Genomic DNA, 18,825 nt, shown 5'->3' on the forward strand with positions numbered 1-18,825 from the left:
CCCCTGCTTGCCGCAACTAGAGAAAAGCAAAGACTCAGCACGGCCAAAACTAAATAAGTAAATAAAATTATTTTAAGTCAATGGCTAGGTAAAAAATTCTCTATAATCGTATTCATTTTGGGGACTGGGACTCAGCCCCTTGTTTTGGCCACTCCTGGGCTCCTCTGAGCCCCATGCTGCTCTGGAGGCAGCCAGAGGACCAAGTGTGGGTCCAGCCTTGTTTTCATCTTTCTGCTATCACTCTGGCCTCCCAGAGACCTGCTTCACACAAGAGAATTCTTGGTGTGTGAGAACCACCTGCCCAAACAGTCCCCAGGCACTGGGCAAGGTTTCACTTCCCCGGGCCTCCCTCAGCCCAATAACCATGGCCCTGCTATTCACACAGCCGGAGGAAGTCCTTTCAGTCCTAGGGGGCTGAAAGACCTCCATACCCCCAGTTGCCACTTCCCCTCCTCTTCATGCCCTCCACCCCCACTCCAATGCAGGACTGCTCAGCTTCAGCCTAATCTATCACAGTAGCCTCTGACTGACCTGTCTCCTTTGGCCTCCATCAGAGCCTCAACCCTGATTATAGTCTCCCCACTTGAGTATTTTCCGTGGCTCCCCATTGCTTCAGCAGAAAGTGCAAGCTCCCAGCCTGGTCCCCGAGAAACCTATGATCCAGCCCCAAACACTCTTTCAGAATCATTTCCTGCTTTCTCCCCATCTCTCCACCCCCGATCAGACCATGCACTTTTGCCCCATTCCCTGCCTTACCGATTTTCTCAGCCTTCATGACCCAAACCTTCTGCCCCTCATCTGTGAATTCTACCTGGACCCTCAGTGTTTCATCCTGGGAAAGTTATTCGCTCAGTTGTGTCCAACTCTTTGTGACCCCACAGACTGTAGCCCGCCAGGCTTCTCTGTCCATGGGATTTTCCAGGCAAGAACACTGGAGTGGATTGCTGTTTCCTCCTCCAGGGGATCTTCCTGACTCAGGGATCAAACCTGGGTCTCCCGCATTGCAGGCAGATTTTTTACCATCTGAGCCAACCAGAAAAGCCCCTTTTTTTCATCCCGGGCTATCCAACTAATGGTCACTCAGCTCTGTCCTGGGTTAGAGACACTTGAACGTGTGTTCTGTGTCCCTCTGAGCTCCTCAAAGGCAGTCACCCACAGGGTCTGGTGCTGTCTGCAATCCCCAAGTCACATTCATTCTGCATCTGCGAGCTGGTAACTGATGAATCCACCTCCTGGCCTCAGGGAGCCCATCTGCTGCAGGCACCTCCTCTGAGCTCCCCAGGTACCCTCCCCCCAACCCATGCTTCCTCATCTGGCTGCATCTCTCTGTCTCGCAGGAGTCCTGTTAACAAGTTTCTCTCTCTGCCACATGAGATGGTCATTCCTGTGTTCAGGAGCTACAAGGATGACTCCTCCCTCCCCTGGGTCCCCAAGGCCCATAGTACTCAGTTCATCTTGAATGAGTGCCTGATCAAGGCAGAAAAGAAGGTTGAACCTTGAACAAATGGACGAAGAAGTCAATGAGTGGTGACTTGCACACAGTATATTGAGCCCTGGGGCCTACAGGAAGGAAGGCCCAATGTTCAAGGTTTGCAAGCCACCTGCTGCCCCAGAAACAAGCAGCCAGCTTGTTCTTGCTTGGAAGCAGGGCCGGGCCACCCTGTCCTACGCCTGGACCTCACCTCAACGTTCCACCCAGAATTTCCAGAGCTTTGCCTGAGGCCCAGCCCTCCCTGGAGCCCTCACCTACCCACCGCCGTCAAGCACCCACACCTGTAGGCACACTCAGTCGGGGCATACACTGGGAACTCGTTTGGTCCTCTCCCCATTCAGGCTGGCCTGGAACCATTGTGGGGGGGGGGGGCGGCGGGGGAGGTAAGAATAGCAGAGATGCGCCGCACAAGAAGAAAGTTCGCTGGATGGAGGCCCACTGTGGACACACAGCACCGGCTGCTGGCAGCTGCTGCCCAGCTTGCCCGGCCCCTGTCTCACCTGCAATGATGAACCAGTTCATGTAGTTCAGGAGGTTGATGTAGCAGAGCACCGCAGCGGCCACATAAGCTCTCCAACGGGGCAGGCTCCAAGGGGTGGGCATGGATGGAGGACCTGTGTCCGTGGCCCTCAAGTGTCCACCTGGCCCCGGGGACTGACCGTGAAGCCCCTCTGGCTGCCTGAACTCCACAGACATGCCCCCAGCCTCACCAGCCTGCAGCTCTGGTCCCAGGATGGATGCCAGGATGAAAGGCACATCAGCTCTGCACAGAGTCACTTCCTGTGGTCTCCCAGTCACCCAACCTCAAAGCAGCTGCCCTAACCGCTCAGGATCTTATCACAGGTCTCTGCTGAGCCCACTGCAGCCTCACCGGTGAGATTTCACCATTCACAGCCCCTGGGGCTCGAGGTGGGGGGAGAGAGCTCCTGGCCCGCCAACCAGAGTAACTGGTCCTTTTGACCCAGCCTGCGATGCGGTAGCTGCCCTGAGAAAGAGAAGTTTTGCAGGACAGGAAGTGATAGGCGTCTCCTAGAGTCCCATGTGCTGGGGGAGGGTCTGGCTGCCACACACGAGATGGACTGTGAATGAGGGATTCGAACCTGGGTCCTAGGTGTTGGCCAGGAGAGCGATATTGGACTGGTCCAGTCCAATATCGTAAGTGGAGGTTAACCCCTGCTCCTGTGTAAAGTCCTACCTGGAGGAACAAAGACGATGAGGGGCTGCCGACAGGAAGGCAGCCCAAGGGCAAAGCTCATCAATGGATGTGAAATTTAAAGGGAGATTTTTGATGAAGGACAAAGTATTGGCATGCTCTTAAAGTGTCTCTCTAGGGACTTCCCTGGCAGTCCAGCGGCTAAAACTCCACGCTCCTAATGTAGGAGACCCAGCTTCAAACCCTGGTCAGGGAACTAGACCCCTACATGCTGCGACTAAAAGACCCCATGTGCCACAGCTAAGACCCAGCACAGGCAAATAAATAAAATAGCATCACTAATGAGGGGCAGAATTCCCACCAGGATTGCATGGCCCCAGTCTAATCATGACAGAATCTCAGACAAACCCAAACAAGGGACACTATTTTTTTTAATAGACTTTATTTCTTAAGAGCAGTCATAGGTTCACAAAAAACTGAGCAAAATGTTTAGATTTCCCATATACCCCTCTGCTTTCACACATGCTTAGCCTCCCCCATTATCTACACCCCTGCCCAGAGCAGGACATTTGCCACAGCTGATGAACTTACACTGACACGTCATTATCACTCGGAGTCCATCATTCACATTAGGGTTCACTCTTGGTGTTGTGCCTTTTATGGGTTTGGACAAATGAGTACCACCTGTACCTATCATTGTGAACTAGTGTCCATGGCGCTAGTGGTAAAGAACCTGCCTGTCACTGCAGGAGACTGAGAGGCAAGGGTTCGATCCCTGGGTCAGGAAGATCCCCTGGAGAAGGGCTTGGCAACCCACTCCAGTATTCTTGACTGGAGAATCCCCATGGACAGAGGAGCCTGGCCGGCTACCAGTCCACGTGGTTGCAAAGAGTCAGACACGACTGAGCTACTAAGCACGCATGCACATCATTATAGTGTCTTACAGAATAATTTTATTGCCCTAAAATCCTCTGTACTCTGCCAGTTCATCCCTCCCTCTCCTCATCCTCTGGCAACCACTGGAATTTTTACTGTCTCCATAGTTTTACCTTTTCTGGAATGTCATATTGTTGTAACTGTACGGCATGGAGCCCTTGCAGATTGGCTTCTTTCTCTTAGTTATTCGCATTGAAGTTTCTTCCATGTTGCTTTATGGCTTGAGAGTTCATTTTTGCTTAGTGCTGAATAATATTCCACTGTCTGGATGGACTGCAACTTATCCATTCACCTCTGAAGGGCGTCTTGGAGGCTCACAAGTTTGGACAATTATAAATAAAAACAAAAATAAACAAATGGGACCTTATGAAACAAAAAAGCTTTTGCACAGCAAAGGAAACCATAAACAAAACAAAATGACAACCCTCAGAATGGGAGAAAATATGTGTAAACAAAGCAGTTGGCAAGGCATTCATTTCCAAAACATACAAACAGCTTGTGCAGCTCAATATCAAAAACACAAGCAACCCAACCAAAAAATGGGTGGAAGATCTAAGTAGACATTTCTCCAAAGAGGATATACAGATGGCTAAAAAGTACATGAAAAGATTCTAAACATCACTAATTATTAGAGAAATGCAAATCAAAACTAATGAGTTATCACCTCACACCAATCAGAATGGCCATCATAAAAAAATCTACAAACAATAGATGCTGGAGACGATGTGGAGAAAAGGGAATCCTCTTGCCCTGTTGGTGGGAATGCAAACTGATACAACCACTGTGGAGAACAGTATGCAGATTCCTTAAAAAGTAGGAATAAAACCACCATGTGACCCAGCAATCCCACTGCTAGGCATATACCCTGAGGAAACCAAAATTGAAAAAGATACATGTAACCCAATATTCATTGCAGCTCTAGTTACAGTAGCTAGGACATGGAAGCAACCTTAATGTCCATTAACAGATGAAAGGATAAAGAAGCTGTGGTACATATATACAATGCAATATTACTGGGCTGTAAAAAGGAAAGTATTTGAGTCAGTCCTAATGAGATGGATGAACCTAGAGCCTATTATACAGAGTGAAGTAAGTCAGAAAGAGAAAATCAGTTATCGTACACTAACACATATATATGGAATGTAAGAAGATGGTCCTGAGAAACTATTTGCAGAGCAGCAGGGAAGACACAGACCCTGAGATCAGACCTATGGACAGGGCTCAGCAGGAGAAGAAGGTGGGAGGTGTGGAGAAAGTAACACGGAAACACACATTACCACGTGTAGAATAGATGACAGCCAATGGGAATTTGCCGTATGACTCAGGGAACTTAAACTGGGGCTCCACAACAACGGAGAGGGGCGGGGTGGGGAGGGAGGGGGAAGGATATTCAAGTGGAAGGGGACGGGTAAACCTATGGCTGATTCATGTTGATGTTTGGTAGAAATCAATACAATACTGTAAATCAATTACCCTTCAATTGAAAATAAATAAATAAAAATCTACAAACAATAAACACTGGAGAGGATGTACAGAAAAGGGAGCCAACCTACACTGTTGGTGAGAATTTAAATTAGTACAGTGTCCATGGAGAACAGTTTGCAGATTCCTCAAAAAGCTAAAAATAGAACTGTCATATGACCCAGCAATCCCACTCCTGGGCATATATCCAGAGAAAAACATAATTGGAAAAGACACATGCACGTCAATGTTCATTTTAGTACGGTTTACATTAGCCAGGACAGGGAAACAACCTAAATTTCCATCAACAGAGGAATGGATAAAAAAGATGTCATACATATATACAATGGAATATTACTCAGCCATAAAAAAGAATAAAAATGCCCTTTGCAGCAACACGGATGGACTGAGAGACTGTCACACCGAGTGAGGTAAGTCAGACACAAATACAAATATCATATGATACCAATTACACGTGGAACCTGAAAAGGGGTACAAATGAACTTATTTACAAAACAGAAATAGAGTCACAGATGCACAGATATAGAAAACAAACTCATGGTTACTGGGGGATGGGGAGAGGAGGAATAAATTGGGAGATTGGGATTGACATGTACACACTACATATACAACTAATAAGAACCTATGGCATAGCACAGGAACTTGACTCATCCTCCATAATGGCCTTAGAGGAAAAGAATCTAAAAACAAGAGTGGATGTATGTGTAAGCGATTCACTTTGCTGTACTTCTGAAACTAACACAACATTGTAAATCAACTACACTTCAATCAAAATTTAAAAAAAAAAAACTTGAGCTGACTAAATAAAGAAATAAAGCTGATAAAAAAACATCCACATGCAAGCTTTTGTGTGGACATAAGCTTTTAACTGGGCTTCCCAGGTGGTGCTAGGGGTAAAGAACGCAGCTGCCAATGCAGGAGTCGTGGGTTCAATCCCTGGGTCAGGGAGATCCTCTGGAGTAGGAAATAGCGAACTACTCCAGTATTCTTGTCTGGGAAATCCCATGAACAGAAGAGCCTGGCGGGCTATAGTCCACGGGGTCGCAAGAGTCGGCCGTGACTGAGCAACCGAGCACGCACATAAGCTTTTAACTAGAGCCCTTGCTCCGCAGCAAGAGACGCCCACATGAACAAGAAGAGGCTGTGTGGTGCGATGAAGACCCAGCACAGCCAATAGATAAATAAATAATTTGTAAGTGTCTTAAAGAAACCACAATGATATACTGCTCTTCATATCCACTAGTATGGACTAGAATTGTAAGCTTTATCAATTAAAAAACCAGAAAATAAGTGTTGGCAAAGATATAGAGAAATTGAAACCTTCATACATAGCTGATAGGATTGAAGATGGTTCAGTTATTTTGTGTTGAGAGGAGGACCATAAAGAAGGCTAAGCACTGAAGAAAAAAAAAAAAAGAAGGCTAAGCACTGAACAATTGATGCTTTTGAATTGTGGTGCTGGAGAAAAGACTCTTGAGGGTCCCTAGGACAGCAAGGAGATCAAACCAGTCAGTCCTAGCAGAAATCAACCCTGAATATTCACTGGAAGGACAGGTGCTGAAACTGAAGCTCCAGTTCTTTGCGAAGAGGCCACTCACTGGAAAAGACACTTGCCATTCCCTTCTCCAGGGGATCTTCCTGACCCAGGAATTGAACCCATGTCTCCTGCACGGCAGGCAGATTCTTTACTGACTGAGCTACCAGAGAGGCCCAGTGCAGGAGACCTGGGCTCAATCCCTGGGTCAGGAAGATCCCCTGGAGTAGGGAATGGCAACCCATTCCAGTATTCTTGCCTGGAGAATTCCAGGGACAGAGGAGCCTAAGGAGCTATAGTCCATGGGGTCACAAAGAATCGGACATGACTGAGCAACTAACACACACACACACACACACACACACACACACACACACACACACACACTCTTACTGTATAATATCCCCACAAACGTATGGCTTTAAGCAACTATGGTTGGTAGTGGTTTAATCGCTAAGACATGACCGACTCTTTGCAACCCCATGGACTGTAGCCCACCAAGCTCCTCCGCCCATAGGATTCTCCAGGCAAGAATACTAGAGTGGGTTACCATTTCCTTCTCCAGGGAATCTTCCCAACCCAGGGATCAAACCCACGTCTCCTGCACTGTGGGCAGATCCTTTACCACTGAGCCACCAGGGAAGCCCTTAAGTAACTATAATTATTTATTATTCCTCATGGTTTCAGTGGGTCAGGAATTTGAGAGCAGCTTATTGAGTGTTCTGAGTCAGTCTCTTGTGTGGTGAAGAGAGATGCCACCCAGGGCTGCGCTCGTTTCAAGGCCGGACTGGGGCTGGAGGGTCCACTTCCCAGGACCCCTGAGGTTCACCCACATGGCCGGCAAGTTGGTGCTAGCTGTTGGCTCCTCTCTGCAGAACTGCCTGAGTGTCCTCACAGTGGGGTATGTGCCCGTGTGTGTGTCCTCACAGTGGGGTGTGTGCCCGTGTGTGTCCTCACAGTGGGGTGTGTTCCCTTGTGTGTGTCCTCACAGTGGGGTGTGTGCCCGTGTGTGTCCTCACAGTGGGGTGTGTGCCCGTGTGTGCGTCCTCACAGTGGGGTGTGTGCCCGTGTGTGTCCTCACAGTGGGGTGTGTTCCCTTGTGTGTGTCCTCACAGTGGGGTGTGTGCCCATGTGTGTCCTCACAGTGGGGTGTGTGCCCGTGTGTGCGTCCTCACAGTGGGGTGTGTGCCTGTGTGTGTGTCCTCACAGTGGGGTGTGTGCCCGTGTGTGTCCTCACAGTGGGGTGTGTGCCCGTGTGTGTCCTCACAGTGGGGTGTGTGCCCGTGTGTGTCCTCACAGTGGGGTGTGTGCCCGTGTGTGCGTCCTCACAGTGGGGTGTGTGCCCGTGTGGTCCTCACAGTGGGGTGTGTGCCCTTGTGTGTGTCCTCACAGTGGGGTATGTGCCTTTGTGTGTGTCCTTACAACATGGTGGCTTGTTTCCTTCAGAGGGAGCAATCCAATAGGAATCCAATCAAAACCTTTCACTTTTTAAGTCTGCATTCTGCTGCATTCTAATCTGTCACACAGGCCAGCCCTGTCATTGTAGGACAGGATTACTCAAGGGCACAGATAACCAGGAGGCAAAGCTACCTGGAGATCCTCTTGGAGGCTGGAGACCTCAGCCTTCATCTGTAGGCTTGACCTTTCACATATAAGAAGGAAGGAAATGTCTCCCGAAAGATGGTCATGCATATTTATCAGGGAGGGAAGTCTTCCCTAGAAATCCCCAGCCAGCAGTTCCTCAGGACCCCTCAGTAAGGTCTGAGCCAATGTCCATGACCCAGCTGCATGAGAAGCTGGAAAGGTGGGCACCGGGTGAGATTGCCTCTTGGTGAAGAAGAGGAAGGAAAGTAGCCGTTGGATGAGCCAACAACGTCTTTCGCAGATGGCTAACCACCTCGGTGCCCTCCAAGAGGGACTGAGCAACCACACTCCCAGGAAAAGGGGGTGTCATGTAACCCTCGATGTTTGGAGGGTTTAAACAAGCCCCCGGTGTGGGCTCCCAGGGAGAAGAGGAAACACTGTCCTAACCCGGGGCTCCTGAAGCTAGTGGTCACCCTAACTAGTGGGAAAAAAGTGAAAATGTTAGTCGCTCAGTTGGGCCCAACTCTGCAATCCCATGAACTGTGGCCCACCAGGCTCCTCTGTCCATGGAATTCTCCAGGCAAGAATACTGGAGCGGGTAGCCGTTCCCTTTTCCAGGAAAGTGTACGGGAAAGAGAGCTGCTGTACACTGAACGCCACAGTCTTGAGATGTCAAGCCTGGGGAGGCCCTAGCTGAGTTCAGCCCATTTTCAAAAAGCAAGGGCATCCTTCACCAGCAAATACTAGGGACAGGTTGGGACCAGGCTCCCACAGCGACACCCTGCGGCCATAAGAAGCAACAGCACTCATGAGCTATTTCAGGCTTGTGTAAGCAGCCAAGTTAGTTCATGGAAATTTCAGGGTGGGCTCAAGATCCTGGACTGCTTGCTAATGAGACACGTGCAAGTGTGAATGATCAGCTGGGAAAATAAGAGCGGTGATCATATTGTATCCCACATTATGGAACCGACCATAAACCCAGGGCAAAAGCATAGACGCATATATCCCAAAGGGTTAACAGTACTTAGCTCAGGCGCCTAAATTCATAGGTACTATTTTTCCTTTCTTTTCTTTTTTCCTTACTTGCTAATTGTAATAATAACAAATATTAACATAGTACTTTCCATGTGATGGGTCCTGCCTGCTACCTGTGAATTGGGTATGATAATTATAGTTCTCTTTTAGACACAGAAACCGCCCCCAAAAGGCTAAACAACTGCCCCCTCTGGCTCTGAACTCTGTGCTCCTCTCCTTTATGCTATAATTTTTCTTTTTTTTTTTTGGCCGAGCTTGAAGTATCTCAATTTCCCTGAGCAGGGTTTGAATCTGAGCCCCAGCAATGAAAATGCTGAGTCCTAACCACACTGGATTGCCAGGGAAATCCTTATACTATCTTACTAGCTTATTTGTTTATACTAAATTTTCTGCAGTATCCAGCTTATGTAATAATATTAAAAAAAAAAAAAAGCAGTGGCATGGATAGCTTTTATGATCACACCAAAAAATAACGCTTGAAACAAAACAAGAAAAACATGGCTGACCATGAACTGTACTTCTGGCTGGGGTGGGAGGGTATATGTGTGGCAGGGGTCAGGGCTGCTGATGTCACAAGGGTACGGCTACACCAGAAAGTCAGGACTTTGGGCCTACACAGGCCCACATCCCCTCTTCATGCCGGCTCTCCTGATTTCTTCTTTTTTTTTTTTTTTGACCACACCACTTGGCTTGCAGGATGTTAGTTCCCTGACCAGAGATCAAACCTGGGTCCTGGCAGTGAAAGCACCAAGCCCTAACCACTGGACCACCAGGGCTCTCCTGATTTGGGAGCAGTTTTGAAAATTCCTCCTTTCCCTCAGAATCTATGAATACAAGGACTAGCAATTAATAGGGACCCAGCCCTGGTGAGTGGTGGGCCTGCACTGGGGGTGGGGTGAGGCTGAGGGAGGCTGCCAAACTGAAAGAAAGATGGGAAAAGAGAAGGAAAAGAAGAAAGGGAAAGGGAAAGAGGAAGTGGAAGAAGACGGATTTTAAAAAAAAGGAAGATAATTTTCTCAACTTCCCCTATGCCTGGCTTTCAATATCCACCCATCAGCCTCATGATGTGACCTCCTACTGGTGTTTCCAAACTCCACTCAGAGGTCACCTCCTCCAGGAAGCCTTCAGGCTTGGCTTATCTCTATCATGAAACTTACTGTTCATTATTGAGATTTTCTGTCTTCCCTGTGGGTCATCAAGCCCCTCAAAGGAAAGGCACTCTGCCTGCCTTCTCCAGAGTCTGACCCTGGCCTTGACCAGAGAAGAAAGACAAAATGGATGTTGTGAATGAGTGAATGAAACTTGCTTCTCAGGCCCCCAGCTGCACCAGCCTGGGAGTAATCGTTGGCAGCAGTATTTCTGTCACTCTGGCCTTTACCAGCAAATAGCTAGAACTCTCTTCCTTTTTGAAAACATGACCCCAAACACTTCTGTGGGGATCATACAGAGGGAGACTTTCTTGTGTGTAAAATGTTTCTCCCAAATATAGAGCACTTAGGAGCTCTCTGCACACAAGGGCACCTCTCTGGGACCTGGGGAAGCCATCCCTGTAGCAGTGTTCACAGCTCCCTTCCCCTTGGGTGTGGACCGGGGTCTGAGGGGCAGAGCACAGTCCAAGTGGTGGGCAGGAGCCCTATGCAGCATCACTCTGCCCTCCAGCACGGGAGGTTTGCCCTCATCAAGCTGGAAGCCCTGGGACTTCCCTGGTGGCCCACTGGTTAGGACTCTGCATTTCCACTGCAAGGGGCACAGGTTCGATCCTGGGTCAGGAAAACTAAGATCCCACATGCCACACTGCACAGTCAAAAAATAAAAAATAAAAATAAATTAAGCTGGAGGCCCTGACTCTTTGGTTAATTAAGGCAAATTATCTTCCGGGCATTGGGGTCTTCCCTGGTGGCTCAGATGGTAAAGAGTGTGCCTGCAATGAGAGAGACCTGGGTTCGATGAGGCAGGAGAATCCCCTGGAGAAGGGAATAGCCACACACTCCAGTATTTTCCAGGGACCACCTAGGCCCTCATGCAAATAGACAACACTTGTCTTCCTCATGTAATCAAGTGTAACTGAAAGCTACAGGAGGACATAGATGAAACTCTAGCTGAGTCATGACTTTCATTGAAAGAATTTGGAGAGGCAGGGACTTGTGACTTAGGTTCTAGTTCCAGCTCTGCTTGTAGGTATCCCGTGTCCAGCTGTAACACTCATGCCACCAAAGAGAAGAGCATGTCCTTGGCTCCTGGCTCCACGTGAGACTACCCCACCACCAAGACACTGGAGAGACAAGGCCTTCACGGCTACCCGAGAGAGCAGATACTGGAGAACCTAACTGCCCCACTCTTGAGCCCAGCCACCTGGCAGCTAAGGTGGCAAGGAGCCCATGGCCCCATACTAGGCAGCTTGAACTAATTATATTTTGCTGCTTAGCAAATTACCCCCAAATGTAGTGGCTTAAAACAATAATATTTTTAATTATAAGAAATATGCACCATGACCAAGCAGGATTTATCTCAGGTTGGTTTAATATCTGAAAAATCAACTGATGTAATGCATCCCATCAATAAGCAAAACTCACATGATCATCTCAATGAATACAAAATAAAAACTGTTTAGCAAATCCCACACCATTTCCTGTTTAAAATACTCAAACTGAGAATAGGAACTTGCTCATTCTGAAAAAGTACGTCTATGAAAAAAAATCCACAACTGACATTACAATTAATGGCAAAAGACTGGATGTTCCCTCCCACCAAGATCAGGAATAAGACTAGAATGTCTGCTCTCCCCTCTTCTACTCAACATTTTAGTGGAGGTAGTAGTCAGGACAATCAAGCAGTGGAGCGTTCCCTATGCAGGGGGCCCAGGTTCTATCCCTGGTCAGGGAACTATATCCCACAGGTAGCAACTGAAGATCCCAGGTGCTGCAACTAAGACCGTATGCAGCCAAATAAATAAATATAAGCATTAAAAAAAATGGGATTTTTGGTTCCTGCTCCCATGTTCCTCCTCCCTCAGTCGTCTCACACCGTTAAATCACCATCATCCACCAGATGCTCAAGCAAAAAACCAAATGAGCCTTTTTCTTCCTTCATCCCCCATACTCAGTCCTTCCCTCTCTGCCTCTAAAACACATTTTGAATCTATCCTTTTTCTCCTCATCTCCACCATCCCTCACCTGGACCACCGCAGTGGGATGTGAACTGACCTCTCTGTTTCCACCACTGCCTCTCTGGCCCACAAGCTACACAACCCCCGAGTAATCTTTGTAAAATGGATATCAGAATAGGTAACTCCCCTGCTTGAGTAAACCACTGGGAGTGGGGGGACTACTTTCCAAAGGTTTTCTCCCACACACAGTGTAAAATCAAATCCTTTTCCCTGAATTCAGCCTCTAGTGATCTGACTCTGCTGTCTTGACCCCACATCTCTTATCTCCCTCCCTGCTGCCCATCCTGTTACAGTCATGCTTTCTCTGTCCCTCAAACACAAATGCTCATCCTCATTTCAGAAACTTAATCCCCTCTGCCCAGAATGCTATTCCTTGAGATCTTTGCACAACCAGCTCATTCTTATTAAGACATCAGCTTAAATGTCACCTCCTCCAGGAAGCCCTCCCTGACTACTCAATTTTAAACAGTCACCCAAGGACTTCCCTGGTAGTCCAGTGAGTAGGACTCCACACTTCCAATGCAGGGGGGCCCAGGTGTGATCCCTGGAGGGGGAACTAGATACTGTATGCAGGCTGCCATGAAGATCCCACAAGCCACAACTAAGACCCAGCACAGCCAAAATAGATAATAAATAAATTTTTGAAAAACAAAAAAGTCACTCAATGTGGAGAAGAGGGAATCCTCCTACACTGTTGGTGGGAATGTAAGTTGATGCAGCCACTGTTTTTAAAAAAAAATGGTATGTAGGTTCCTCAGAAAACTAAAAATAGAATTATCATGTGTGTGTGTGTGTGCTCAGTCATGTCTCTTTTTGACTTCATGGACTGTAGTCTGCCAGGCCCTTCAGTCTATGGAATTTTCCAGGCAAGAATACTGGAGTTGGTTGCTATTACCTACTGCAGGGGATCTTCCCAACCCAGGAATTGAACCCTAGTCTCTTGCATCTCCTACATTGGCAGGCTAATTCTTTACCACCATGCCACCTGGAAGCCCAGAATTAACATATGATTCAGAAAGACACGGAACCAACCTAAATGTCCATCAACAGATGAATGGATAAACATGTGGCACATATATACAAAGGAATACAACTCAGCCACAAAAAAAGACAAAATAAAGCCATTTGCAGCAACATGGATGCAACTAGAGATTATCATACTAAGTAAATCAGAAAAAGACAAATACCACATGATATCACTTATATGTAGAATATAAAATATGACAATGGATTTCCTTGTGGTCCAGTCTAATGGTTGAGACTCCATGCTTCCAAAGCAGAGTATGCAGGCTCTATCCCTGGTCAGGGAACTAGATCCCAAGTGCTTTGCAACACACCAAAAAAATAAAATAAGACACAAATGAACCTATTTATGAAACAGAATCATGGACATAGAGAATAGACTGCAGGGTGACAGGTTGTGGGAAGGATGCAGAGGGAGGTTGAGGTTAGCAGATGGAAGCTTTTATATATAAAATGGATAAACAACAAGGTCCTACTTTATAGCACAGAGAACTATATTTAACATCCTATGATCAACCATAATGGAAAAGAACATTTTTAAAAAGTATGTGTATATATATGTGTGTATATAACTGAAACACTTTGCTGTAACACAACAGTGTAAATCTCTATAATTCAACTTTAAAAAAAAGTCATCCAGTCACTTTCTGTCCCAGCTTCAGTTTAATGCACTGCACGGTTCCTATCACTGATTGTTTCTTCTTTCTTCCCCCCTACCTTAAACGGCTGCTGTCATCACCAGCACCTGATGCTCAAGCCATGCTCATTCACATTTTAATAAAGAAAGGAAATGAAATGCTGTGTGACTTAAGGGAGGACAGTGCTATTCTCTGAGCTTTCTCCACCAAAAAATTTATGTGACTGAATAAGCTCTTTGTCTCTAAGAACCAATAGCCCTTAAGGCAAATCAGAGCTATGATGGTCAGTGACCACCAGGTGTCGCTAAAGACAGCTTTGCCAAGAAGCGATTCCATGGCACAGTCCTTACAAGGCCGCACCAGAGGGCTAAACCATGAGCTCACCATTAAGAGGGTCTCCAAGAACACCTGGGAGTCAACACACACCTACTAGAGGCCAGCCAGGCAAGTGCCCTGGGGCCGGGGACTCAGTCTTCCAATCTGTCCATTGGGTATAGACTCATTGTCCAGGTTCTAGGTCAAACACTTCCACTGCTGCAGAAGTGGGGTGGGAGGAAACAAATTTAAAACATTTTCTCAGGGACTTCTGTGATGGTCCAGTGGCTAAGACTAGGCACTCCCAATACAGCGGGCCCAGGTTTGATCCCTGGTCAGGTACAAGATTCCACATGCCACAACTAAAGATACCACATGCCCAGTGGTATCTTTACTGGACCCAGTGCAGCCAAATATAAATAAATATCAAAAACAAAAACATTTCTTCAGAGAGTTCCCTTGTGGCCTAGTGGTTAGATTCTGGGGCTTCGCTGCCATGGCCCAGGTTCAATCCCTGGTCAGGGAACCGAGATCCTTCATGGGGCGGCCAAAAATAAATAAATAAATAAAAAACATTTTATCAGCATGAAAAGAAACCCTGTACCCATGAGTAGGCACTCTGCATTCCCCCCAACTTCCCTCTTCTACCCCTTACCCCAGCCCTGGTAACCACCAGTCTACTGTCTGTCTCTATGGATTTGCCTGTTCTGGACATTTCATACGAATGGAATCATACATGTGGCCTTTTGTATCTGGCTTTGTTCACTAAGCATAATGTTCTCAAGAGTCATCCATGTCCTCACCTGGATCGGTACTTCATTCCTTTTAATACCTGAATAATATTCCATCATAGAGATCCCCTACAACTTGTTTATCCATTCTTCAGTTGGGCTGACATTCGGGTTGTTTCCACCTTTTGGTTGTGACTAATGCTGCTATGAGCATTCATGTACAAGTTTTTGTGTGAACCTATGTTTTCAATATATTGGTTATATACCTAGAAGCAGAACTGCTGGGTCAAATGGCAGTTCCATATTTAAGTTTGAGGAACTGTCAGAATGTTTCCCACGGTGACTGCAACACTCTGCATTTCCACCAGCAACATTCGAGGATTCTGATTTCCCCACATCCTCGTAAACATTTGTTATCTGCCTTTTTTATTCTAGCCACTCTAGTGGGTGTGAAGTTGTATCTTATTTACTAGGGGTTTGATTGGTACTTCCTTCATGACTAATGATGTTGAACGTCTTTTATTGTGGTTACTGGTCATTTGCATATCTTCTTCAGAGAAACGGTCTACTCAAATCCTTTGCCCATTTTTAAACTGGGTTGTCTTTTTATTGTGCTTTTGTTTTCTGTTTTATTTTTGGCCATGTGGCTTGTGGGGTGTTCCCCAACCAGGGATCGAACCCCCACACAAGGCAGTAAAAGTGCAGAGTCCTAACCACCACACCTCCAGTGAATTCCCTCTGCGTCTTTTTATTGTTATGTTGTAAGAGTCCTTTATAATTTCTAGATACAACTCCTTTATCAGCTACATGATTTGCAAAACTTTTTTTCCCTTTCTCCCATGGGTTGTCACATTCTTGATATTTGTTCTACATGTCTTAAGGTGACTTGTTTCATCTTAGTAGGTTATTCCTAGAATTATGATGTAGACATTCTTATTTTTCCCCATAAGTATTTATTTTAACTTTTTATTTTTTATTGGGGTATAGCCAATTAACAATGTTGTGACAGTTTCTGGTGAACAGTGAAGGGACTCAGCCCTACATATACATGTATCCATTCTCCCCCTTCATAAATATTTTTTGTCCTAAATAATAGTTTGTTTGATATCTGCAGAGATACACCAGCTTTCTTTTGGTTAATATTTTCTATTTACTTTCAACCTTCCATATCCTTGCTTTAGATGTTTCTCTTTGTAAACAGCATGAATCTGGGCTCTTTTTATAATCCAATCTGACAGCCAATCTGGCCAAGTTGGTGCATTTACAATTATCGTGACTCAGGCTAATCAGAGGTGTCTGCAATCTGCCATGGACTGGATGGGAGGAGGGAAAAGGAACAGCCATTTATCAAACGTTAGTTCCGTGCCAGCCAGCGCCATGTGTGTCCCACAGGTGGCCTTGCTCAAAGCTCACACTGTGTTGGCATAAACATCATTACTCGTATTTTTTGGAAGGTTTTTCTTTTCTTAATGGCCAAGCCATGTGGCTGGCAGGGTCTTAGCTCCCCAACTGGGGACTGAACCTGCGTTCTCAGCAGTGAAAGCTCGAGTCCTAACCACTGGACTGCCAGGGAAGTAACAGAAGTTTTTTGGGTTGTTTTGAAAGTTTTTTTTTTAATTGAAGTACAGTTAACTTGTTTTTTTAAGTATACGGCAACACTTTTTCAGTTATACATAAATATATATATATATGCGGGCGTGCAAGCTAAGTCGATTCAGTTGTGTTCGATTCTTTGCGACCCTATGGACTGTAGCCCACCAGGCTCCTCTGTCCATGGGATTCTCTAGGCAAGAATACTTGAGTGGGCTGCCGTGCCCTCCTCCTGGGGATCTTCCCCATTCAGGGATCGAACCCATATCTCTTATATCTCCAGCACTGGCAGGAGGGTTCTTTACCACTAGCACCACCTGGGAAGCCTATATATATGTGTGTGTGTGTGTGTATATATATTATATATATATATATATTATATATATATATATATATATATATCCTTTTTCAGATTCTTTTCCATGGTAGTTCAGACGGTAAAGAATCCACCTGCAATGCAGGAGACCCGGGTTCAATCCCTGGGTAGGGAAGATTCCCTGCAGAAGGGAATGGTTACCCACTCCAGTATTCTTGCCTGGAGAATTCCATGGACAGAAGAGCCTGCTGGGCACAGTCCATGGGGTCACAAAGAGTCAGACACAACTGAGCAACTAACACTTTCCATTATAGGTTATTACAAGATATTGAGTATAGTTCCCCATGCCATACAGTAGATCTTTGTTGTTTATCTATTTTATATATAGTAGAGCGCACATGTTAACCCCAAACTCCTAATTTATTTCCCCCTTCCATTACTCCTGTTTTATAAAGGGATCAAGGCTCTGCATGGTTAAGTACCCCAAAGCCGCATGGCTAGTAAGCAGCAGAGTCGGGGTCCTGGCTGGACTCCGGACACCATCCCTACGACTTGCAGGGCATCCAGGAACCATCCCGGAGCGAGCAGGATCCAGCTGCACCTTGAAGGTCAGATTGTGATAGAGAAGGAAAGGGTTTCCAGACAAAGGGTATAATCACAGCTGTTGGGTACAGAGGTGCATCATGGACTGGAGAGTGGGGCCCCTGTTCCACTTGACCCAGCCCGCCCAGAGGTGTAGAAATATCTGTTCTCCACATTCACCCCCCTCCCACTCCCCGCCCTTACCCCTCAGCACTTCTGCCAGTGACGGGCACAGTAGGTCATGCTAAGAGCTTACATGGGAATGCGGGAAATAAGGTCATTCTGTTCCTGTTCCAGTCCTGTTCTGAGGAAATGTTTAGCAACCCATTGAGTGGGGAGGGGGACTTGGAGCATCTGCCAGTTGCCATGGTGTAAATACTCCAATCTCAGCTAAAAACTCACTAAAATTGCAACATCACTAAATACACAGCTCTTGTGAGCCCAGAAGAGCCAACTCCAGGCCATCACCCTAACTACTCCCTTCTGGAAAAGTCTGCCCAAAGGTGGATGAGAACTGCTACTGAAGGTTGTCCCTTCTCAATGGGGTGCAGACCCTTTATGCCCCCCCCCCTTTTCTTTCTTCAGCTGGGCTTGGCAGTCTCTGCCCTTCAGGGAGCGGTATAGAGACAGAGCTGAAAGAGCGCTTGCCTAGTGAGCTGCTGGAGACAACAGATGCACCTGTGAGTGTTTATGTGTACCGTTAGTGCCTGCACAATTCTACACATGCCCACATGCGCCTATGCACACTCACGTGTGTCTGTATGTGGGTGAACATGCCTGTGTAATTGGGGGCTATTCCCGAAGTTGAACCAGAACAGGAACCAGTAAGTGGTGCCTTTTTAAATGTGATCCTTTTAAAAAGTACCCGTGTGCTGATTATGACCACAGTTGTGTCCTAAGCTATCAACTGCACGTGGTTTCTGTCTGCCTCAGCAATTCTGAACCCCTGTCCCCATGGACACAGGGACACGGCCCAAGACAAACATGGAAACCAGCTTCTGGGGCTTCTAGGAGAAGACAGTTCATGGCATACAGCCGAATCCTCAGTTGAGTGGGAATCATGGTCGAGGAGGACAGTGAGCAGGAAGAAGTGGGGGTGGGGGGATGCAGGTAAGGAGGGGGTGGAATACAAGGGACAGGGCCAGTGATTCAGGAAGCGGCGCTCCACACCAGTGGAAGCGCCTTCACTCATCTGCCTGCAGGTATCCCTGGCACCGCTGCAGAGGCTTGTGGGGGCAGGGGATGGAC

At 46.8% G+C, this 18,825-nt stretch overlaps 1 protein-coding gene across 7 annotated transcripts in view; it reads right to left on the reverse strand.

Moving 5' to 3' along the window:
- SPNS3 (sphingolipid transporter 3 (putative)) overlaps positions 1–18,825 on the reverse strand; it is a 64,051-nt gene that overhangs the window by 41,856 nt on the left and 3,370 nt on the right. The window contains exon 1 of one of the 7 annotated variants that reach the window (XM_043477574.1): positions 1,993–2,454. The exons of 2 other annotated variants lie outside the window; for them this stretch is intronic. In XM_043477574.1, coding sequence (XP_043333509.1) covers positions 1,993–2,188 — 196 coding nt within the window. In that variant the 5' untranslated portion in view covers positions 2,189–2,454. Of the gene's footprint in view, positions 1–1,992; positions 2,457–18,825 lie in introns of those variants that run through there. 4 more of the 7 variants (XM_043477582.1, XM_043477608.1, XM_043477556.1 and 1 more) reach the window with 4 other exon arrangements.

The sequence above is a fragment of the Cervus canadensis genome, chromosome 1 (assembly GCF_019320065.1).
Source record: "Cervus canadensis isolate Bull #8, Minnesota chromosome 1, ASM1932006v1, whole genome shotgun sequence".
In the NCBI taxonomy this organism is placed as follows: domain Eukaryota; kingdom Metazoa; phylum Chordata; class Mammalia; order Artiodactyla; family Cervidae; genus Cervus; species Cervus canadensis.